Genomic DNA, 9,146 nt, shown 5'->3' on the forward strand with positions numbered 1-9,146 from the left:
TTTTTAGTGAGTACATATGTGCATGTCCTTTTGGGTCTGGGATTCCTCATTCAGGATGATATTATCTAGTTGTACACATGTGCCTGCAAAAATTTTTGTAAAATAAACATGTCTTTAAGCTGTTTTATATCCATATCTTTAGTTTTGAAATATAGCCAAATATATAGGTTCTTTTCTATTTCTCAGGATGGCGTATGTTCATGATGTCAATATTATCTGAACTTTCAGGGTAATTGCATGCCTGGTGTATGCCATTCTGCCTCAGTCTTTTGTTTGTTCTGAAATGTTTGTATTAATACGACTCTTTTGCCTGTGTGCATGAATAAGAATATCATGTTTCTCACCTTTACTATTGTCAGAAGATGGCCTCATAACTCTTTGTTTTGAAGTAATGAGTAGTTGTTGGTCGTGTGTGTTTGTGAGAAATTGACCACCATTGTGTGGAAGACAAGCAAGAGCTCTCCACTGATGAATTCGCTCTCCAAACCTACATTGCTTATTTATAATCAACATTTATGTTACTATTATTTTCATCTATTCATTTTTAACTATTTAATCATGCATTGTCTTGTAGTAAAATTTTATTAATGTTATAGTTTAAACTGTTGCACTTCATGTTTCTGCAACATTAACACAGATCGGAAATTAATGCATGATTCTTTGTAGGAACTTTTAGTAAAGAATTGTGAGTTCTCTATCATTTTTGTTTCCTTGGTTGATTTTGGTAGAGTGTTGATGTTCTTAATATATAACTTTTGGTCTCCTAGAACACGTTACATAGGCCATGCTGCCGTCAAGCTAGATGAGATATACCTACGTGTAACTCTGTGATTAAAGGCATGAGCAAATACACCCAGCTTGCCCATGAGTTTTGTAGTTATTAATGGTTCATACAATTTTTCAGATGTGTGCTCAGTATTGTGGATCTGTTTCCCCAGCATCAACCTCTCAATTGGCATTTCTCTGGCAAGGCTGTATCCTATTCACCATGTTCAAAATTGACACACCTAAATCTTATAAATCAAGATCCTTCTAAAATGACACAGTGATTATAAATTCTGAGTCAGAATATAAGTGCATCATGTGCCAAAATTATATGTATATGTTTTTGAGGAAGCATATATTTCCTTTACAGTGATGTTAATATGATCCTTTGTGTTATACACATGTTTGGGATATTTAGGATGCCATGACTTTTGATGATGTACATGTGAACTTCACTGGGGAAGAGTGGAATTTGCTAGATCCTTCACAGAAAAATCTCTACAAAGATGTGATGTTGGAAACCTACCTGAACCTCGAAGCTATAGGTAAGACTGTTATTTTTTTTTCTAAAGGAAAGAAATGTTTCTTGGTTATTGATGATCTTCTATTATTTTAATTGTGAATAATGAAGATTGAGCTGAATAATTTAGTTTTACTGAATTTTAATTGTAACATTCATAATGCAGTTATAATTCACAGTACCTTGAATTTTGCCTAATTTCCAATAGTATATCATTGATTTTCTGGTACTGTGTTTTAGGCTATTATCGGGGAGACCATCATCTTGAAGAAAATTGTCAAATTAGTAGAAGACATGAAAGGTAATTTTTATGTGCAAGCTGATACAAATTTGCCTCTGAGGAAGTGACCATATGTTCTGGAATCTCCATTGAAAAGCAAGAGTGTAAAATAACAGTCCTTTAAGAGTAGCTCTAATTATAATATTCTGACAAAACCATATATATACCTTAAGATCTGATATCTGGTTAGTGTATCCATTTGATATGTAGCTCCTTTAGAACTATGCTATGCAACTGTCAATCTGTATAGTCTCATAGTACTTAGAAATTGTATATTGAATAGAGAAAAATTTATATCCAAAACATCCTAATAAGCATATAGTCCATAGTAAGATTATAGGGATATTGAAGGAAGCAACAACTTTTTTTTTTGTTCTAGAACAATGAGAAGATATGTAGCATTCTGCCTTTGATAGACATTAGGAATATGATGTACATTTGCAACTAAGTGGTTTTATAGTTTTATGGGGAATATCCCCAAACTCATAGTGTTGAAAATCTTTATGGGTACTAGGAATTTGGAAATTTTTCTGTGTATCCTGGTGCACAGTAAAATGTCTTGTAATTCACTCTATAGGGAAATTATGAATGTAATTAGTGTTGCAAAGATGAGAGTTGTTCAAACTTTCCTCAGATAACTAAAATATATTATATAAAAATCCCTTATATAAAGAGGATGTTATAAATATGAGCCATGTAATAATGATCACAAGTGACTTGAACAACTCATGATGAGGGAGAACACCATAAACATGCAAAGAGCTAAAACCTTAGGATCTGATGCTTTTCTACCATATACCAATTGTAAACATAATTCAAACTGATTACATGATTCATAAGAGTAATTAATACAGTAAAGGTTTCACATGTGCTAATTATTGTTGCAGGCCTTTAAGAAGTCATAGTGGAGAGAAACCATATGAATGTAAAGTCTTTGCAAGATCCAGTCATCTCCAATATCATAAAAGAACACATACTGGAGAGAAACCATATGAATGTAATCAATGTAGTAAAGTCTTTGCAAGATCCAGTCATCTCCAATATCATAAAAGTACACATACTGGAGAGAAACCATATGAGTGTAATCAATGTGGTAAAGCCTTTGCAAGACCCAGTAATCTCCAATATCACCAAAAAACACATACTGGAGAGAAACCTCATGAATGTAATCAATGTGGTAAAGCCTTTGCATGTCACAGTTATCTCCAATATCATAAAAGATCACATACTGGAGAGAAACCTTATGAATGTAATCAATGTGGTAAAGCCTTTGTATACCACAGTCATTTCCAAAGACATAAAAAAACACATACTGTAGAGAAACCTTATAAATGTAATCAATGTGGTAAAGCCTTTGCATGTCACAGTTATCTCCAATATCATAAAAGAACACATACTGGAGAGAAACCTTATGAATGTAGTCAATGTGGTAAAGCTTTTGCCCGTCACAGTGATCTCCAATATCATAAAAGAACACATACTGGAGAGAAACCTTATGCATGTAACCAATGTGGTAAAGCTTTTGCACAGTATGGTCATCTCCAATATCATAAAAGAACACATACTGGAGAGAAACCTTGTAAATGTAATCAATGTGGTAAAGCCTTTGCATGCCACATTCTGCTCAAATTCCATAAAAGAACACATACTGGAGAGAAACCTTATGAATGTAATCAATGTGGTAAAGCCTTTGCACAGCGCAGTCATCTCCAAAGACATAAAATGACACATACTGGACAGAAACCTTATGAATGTAATCAATGTGGTAAAGCCTTTGCACAGCGCAGTCATCTCCAAAGACATAAAATGACACATACTGGAGAGAAATCTTATGAATGTAATCAATGTGGTAAAGCCTTTGCACAGCGCAGTCATCTCCAAAGACATAAAAGTACACATACTGGAGAGAATCCTTATGAATGTAATCAATGTGGTAAAGCCTTTGCACAGCACAGTAATCTCCAATATCATAAAAGAACACATACTTAAGAGAAACCTTATGAATGTAAACAATGTGGTAAGCCTTTACAAGACCAAGTCATCTCCAGTTTCATAAAAGAACACACAGCGGAACTGAAAACTTATTAATGTAATCTATGTGGTAAAGTGTTTTCACCAGGGGTAAGTCTCTAAATTCTGTGTGCTGGAGAGAAACATAATGAGTATGATCATGAATTAAGTGGGAATTAGGAGGGTATCATAGTAGGATATGAAAGACATGGGTGCTTGGGATTGTTTCCACTCTGGAGTTGGATTTTTTGATGCTTTTGCAAAGAAGTTTGCTGTCCTTGTCTGAAGAGTTTCCTTGAGGTTTAAGGTAAAACTGTTTACATTAATTATATTGACAAAGTAAGTCATGGAAATCACCGCATAGAATTTGGCCTGAAAGGTTTTAACAAGCATAGAAACTAAGAAAGGAAAAATAAAAAAAAAGAAAAGTTCAAAATACAAGGCATCATCAGGAAGTTGAATGACGTTTAATCTTGTGATCAAGGATATTCAGTGGCATTAAAGGAATGGTTACATTAAGACAAGATTGCATTCAGCTAAACATATGGATTTGCAGTTGTATGAAAGAGAACTGTATCATGTTAGGAATTATTATTACCTGGATACTGTTTTGATGTAGACACATGAAGATACAATTATGTGTCAAATTGCCAAGAGATAGATTTGGATTCTGGGTTCTGAATTTAAAATATAAGCAGAAAGGCTTAGTTCCAGGTATGGTGTTACATGCTTTTTAACCCACCATTCACGAGACAGAGTCATGCAGATCTTGGAGAACAAGGTAGATCTCTAAGCAAGTTCCAGGAAAGCCAAGATTAGGCCGTGATATATTTGAAATATTGAAAGCTGCTGATAATGGAATAGAAGGAGCCATGTTCCAGCCCCGGTAAGCACCAGAACTCTGAGAATTTTATCTTGAAGTGGGTATTGAATATTGTCAGAGAATTTTACATTACCTCATGAGATGATCAATTCTTGGTTTTTCTTACACTTTAATCCCATTTTGTTGAACCATCACTGTTTCTAGAATGAAGCCTTCCTCATTGTTAATGGTGGACGATCTTTTGATGTGTTTTATATTTTATTTTATTTGTTTTATCTTTTAAATATTTTTAAATCTGTGGTTTTAGGGATAATTGGTCTGTAATTCTTTTTTTATCACACAGTCTTTCTTGACTGGATATATGAGTAATCAGAGGTTGAGAAAATAAATTGACTAATATTTATTTTGTTTCTGTATTGTTGAATACACTGAATTCTTGTTAAATCCTCTTTGAAAGTCTGGTAGGACTCTACCCTAAAACTCATAGACGTGGGCTCACATTGGGGACATATTTTTAATGAATTCTGTTTTCCTTCATGTTTATGTCAGTTTAAGTTGTTTTTCTCTAGTTTAATTTTGGGATGTGGAATCTATTGAGGAAGTTAGCTATTTCTTTTATAATTTCCAAGTTGGTGGAATGCACCCTTTTTAAACTATGTCTTTATGATTCTCTGGATTTCTTCATTACCTGCTAATTAATCTTCCATTTCATTTTATATTTCATTAATTTGTATATTCTTTATCTTTTAATATGGGTTTGTTTATCTTGTCTAATAAAAGGATCAAAAGACCAACTCCATGTTTCATTAATTCTTTGAATTGTTCTCTTTCTATTTTATCAATTTCATCCCCCAACCTGAAAATTTCTTGATGTCTCCTCCTCGTTTTCTTTGCTCCCTCACTTCTTTCTGTTGTAGCCTTTAAAACATGCTGTTAAATTGCCAGCATGGGAGTTCTCCAATTTTTTCATGTAGGCATTTTGTGCTGTGAACTTTCTTTTAGCTCCACTTTCATTTTCTTTGTGTTCCATGAGATTGTGCATGTTGCATATTCATTTACATTGAACTCTAGAAAGTCTCTGATTTCTTCCTTTATTTCTGTGTAGACTCATTTTCTCTCAAACATTAGTTTGTAGTCAGTTAGCTGTCCTCCCCCATCTCTTACAACACTGAGACATCAACAGGTTTTTGGCCCAGATCATATATTTTGTCTCATCAGAGAATGTGGGGACTCCTGGGTCTGGTGCAATCAAGAACATGAGGAACCCGATTTCTAGGGACCACCCACTGGACTTTCTTGTTGCTCTCTGGGGTGCAATTTAGTCCTTCCCCATTAGATCGGTCCTCTCCTTACAAATGACCCCATGGGTATGAGAGGTAACAATAGTACACCAGCCATGTGTGTCTTGTCTTTTCTCAGCTCTAATGACATTTTCAGAGCTGCCAGTTCAGCTTTCATGGCTGACATTCCTGCCAGGTGTGGTCCTCCACATGTTTTCTCGGTATTTAACACCACCGCTGCCCCAGAGTACCTCTGTCCATCCTGAATGAGGCAGTTGCCATTGGTGAACCCCGTTACCCCTACTTCTATTTGAGCAGTCATACAGAGGCCCACCCAGCAAGATCAGGGTCCAACAGCAGGGCAGCTGAGTAGATACTATGGGGAGATTCAAGAAGGGTCGCTGGTAATGAGTCCTTCTGGCATCATTTTTACCCAGAAGCCATTGTGACTGAGGTTTAAATGGAGTGGTTGTTAGCTTGTGCCAATTGATTACACATTGGTCATTGGCTAACGCCAGGACCCCTGGTCTGAGTATGCAGTCCACAGGTCTACAAAGGTCACCTGAAGTTGGCAGAGTATGGCTTTTTTCTTTTCAGAGGCTTAAATAGCCTCAATTTTAAGGCATCTAAGAGGGCCTCCATTTTTGTTTTCTTCTGTAGCCACTGGAAAGTCATTTATAAACTGATGAAGAGACTCTATCTGTAGGTATTAGTACAATATAGTGTTGAACTGTATCAACAAAAGATGATGGGTTTCCATTTTACTTTTAGGGTAACCCTGGTCTTGTGGTGGAGGCACTTTTGATTCTCAGGGCCCCCTTATCTCCTTTTTAGGCGTCACTCATGGTCTTCTCGTTTGGCCTTGGCTGACAACAGGATCTTTCCCAGGTCTCTAGTCTGTTGCTTCCGTCCTCTTACCTGTCTCTCCTCTGCAATCTGTACTCCATTAAACACTCTCTGTGCCACTGTCCTTAAATCTCCTAGACAACTCTGTCCTAACTACTCCACGCTCTGGGGCTTTGTCTTCATAGCTGGTGTTCCCTGAGTGACAAAAACTCAAGCCACTGCTGCCTTTGCTTCTGGTGATTCAGGGTCCATGGGGGTTTATTGTCAAAAATGTCTCCTTGACCCTGACTACAAAATCTATAGGAATTTTATTTTCTCTCTGCCTTATACACTCTAGCCAAATTTGTGAGTCATCTTGTGGCTACCTCGAGACCTGCCAGCATAGCCGGGCTGTGGACAAATGGCCTCCTCATACCTTCAGTGTTGTTGCAATAACAGTTTGAGTGAGTTAGGGTAATGCAAGCATATTGGGGCCAGTAACCAACTCATGTACCAAACCCAGACACTATTGTGGATACCAACAAGTGTTTGCTGACAGGAGCCTGATATAGTTGTGTCCTGAGGGACACTGCCAGTGCCTGACAAACACAGAGGGGGACACTCTCAGTCAACCATTGAACTGGGCACAGGGTCAACAATGGAGGAGCTAGAGAAAGGACCCAAGGAGCTGCAGGGTTTTGTAGCCCCATAGGAGAATCAATAATATTAACCATTAGTAACCCCAGAGCTCCCAGGGACTAAACCACCAACGGAAGTATGCACATGGAGGGACCCTTGGCTCCACCCACATGGGTAGCAGAGGATGGCCTGGTCAGACATCCATGAGAGGAGAGGCCCTTGGACCCATGAAGGCTCATTGCCCCAGGGTAGGGGAATACCAGGTCAGGGAAGCAGGAGTGGGTGGGTTAGTGAGCACGGGGAGGGGGGAAGGGATAGAGGGTTTTCAGAGAGAAAACGAGGAAAGGGGACAACATTTGAAATGTAAATAAAATATAAATATAAACATATGAATATATAATATAAAATATATAAAAATATAAATAAATTTGAAAATAAAAAAAAATTTAAAAAAGCACTTGGGAAGCAGAGGCAGGTGGATTTCCGAGTTAGAGGCCAGCCTGGTTTACAGAGTGAGTTCTAGGACAGCCAGGACTACACAGAGAAACCCTGTCTCGAAAAAACAAAAACAAACAAAAAAATAAATGTAAATAAGAAGATATCTAATAAAAATTTCTTTAAACAAAACACAACATTACCTCTCATTGTGACCACCTTGAATGGATAAAGGTCAATTCACAAGAATCTTAATCACTGCTGTTGTTTGATAAAACACTCTGTCAGAAGAACAGGTTTATTCCAGCTTACGGTTCACAGTAAAGCCCCTCATGGTGGGCAATGCCACTCTGAAGTGTGAAGCAGCTGCTCACTCACATCAGGTGTGTAAATAATCAGGACGCCAAGAGCAATGAACGCCTGCTGCTGCTCAGCCCCTTTCAACACACTGCCCGGGACCAGGCAGCGAATGGTGCCGCCCACAGTGGGTGGGGCTTCCCACACCAGTTAAGATAACCAAGGCCTTCCCTCACAGCCACGCCCCGATGCACCTCCCCCTTGTTAGGATTCTGTCTAAGCTCCACCCCACAGTTACCTGGCAACAGTCAGATATGCCCCTCCCCACCGTTACCTGGCAACATCCAGGTACGTCTGGTGCACTATAAAAGGGTCTGCTTGCCCCTCCCCCTCTCTTATCCTCTCACTCTCAGCTTCTCTCTAGCCTCTTCTTGGACTCCCCTCCCTTCCTCTACCCTCCCTCTCTCTCCACATGATCATGGCCGCCTCTGCTTCTCTATTCTCTCCCTCTCTCTGCCTTTCTCTGCCTCTACTACCCTCAGAATACCCAAAACACAACCCACATATCAAATTATTCCCAAGAAGAATGAAGGAGAGTACCCGGGTACTGGAAAGGCTTGATGCAGACTTGTAGGGGATTACCAGGACAGAGGAGGGGGAGGGGATTGATTGGAGAACTTGTATAGGGAAGAGGACTTATGGGACTTAGGGTGAGGGGAAACCAGGAAAGGGAAAATCATTTTGAATGTAAACAAAGAATATAGAAAATAAATAAATAAATAAATAAATAAATAAATAAATAAATAAATAAAAGAAAAAAGAATACTCCCAAAGAATCAGGTGCACTATATTCCAATTCTGCAATCAGAATATACCTAAGCTCAGAAATTCACATAAAAACACACTCAAAAAAACAAACATCCACATAACTGAAATTACATAAATTTTAGTTCATTTTACAAACAAACATATGGGAAAATTGGTTTCATTTTGTCGCATTCTTTTTTTTACATTGTAAGAATATTTTATTTATTTTTTTATTTATTTGTTTATTTAACTTGACTTCAATTATTTTAGAAATATTTTATGTCTATCATTTTATATGTAAAATTGTCCATGATAATCTTCAATTTTAACTTGTTTTTCTATATAATTCTTCAATTTTTCATAAATATTTCCATGTAACTCTTTGAATTTTTCATAAAATACTTCTACCTTCTTTTTAAATTAATTTAGCCATGTATATATGTCTACTATTTTATCTGAATAATG

At 37.3% G+C, this 9,146-nt stretch overlaps 1 protein-coding gene across 2 annotated transcripts; it reads left to right on the forward strand.

The window, feature by feature from the left end:
- Positions 1-1,189: 1,189 nt before the first annotated feature.
- Positions 1,190-3,554, forward strand: LOC127672814 (zinc finger protein 431-like). 2 transcript variants are annotated; one of them, XM_052168186.1, is made up of 3 exons: positions 1,190-1,310; positions 1,526-1,586; positions 2,507-3,554. In XM_052168186.1, exons 1-3 carry the CDS (start codon positions 1,190-1,192, stop codon positions 3,552-3,554), a joined length of 1,230 nt encoding a protein of 409 aa, XP_052024146.1. The 2 variants fall into 2 exon arrangements, with proteins under 2 accessions (XP_052024146.1, XP_052024147.1); XM_052168187.1 differs by having other exon boundaries at positions 1,526-1,561; positions 2,497-3,554.
- Positions 3,555-9,146: the final 5,592 nt, after the last annotated feature.

The sequence above is a fragment of the Apodemus sylvaticus genome, chromosome 22, assembly GCF_947179515.1.
Source record: "Apodemus sylvaticus chromosome 22, mApoSyl1.1, whole genome shotgun sequence".
Classification (NCBI taxonomy): Eukaryota; Metazoa; Chordata; class Mammalia; order Rodentia; family Muridae; genus Apodemus; species Apodemus sylvaticus.

Coding starts and splice junctions, on each gene's coding strand:
- LOC127672814 (XM_052168186.1), top strand. CDS start 1,190: ATGACTTTTGATGATGTACATGTGAACTTCACTGGGGAAGAGTGGAAT. Junction 1,311..1,525: donor CCTGAACCTCGAAGCTATAG/GTAAGACTGTTA, acceptor ACTGTGTTTTAG/GCTATTATCGGGGAGACCAT. Junction 1,587..2,506: donor ATTAGTAGAAGACATGAAAG/GTAATTTTTATG, acceptor AGTCTTTGCAAG/ATCCAGTCATCTCCAATATC.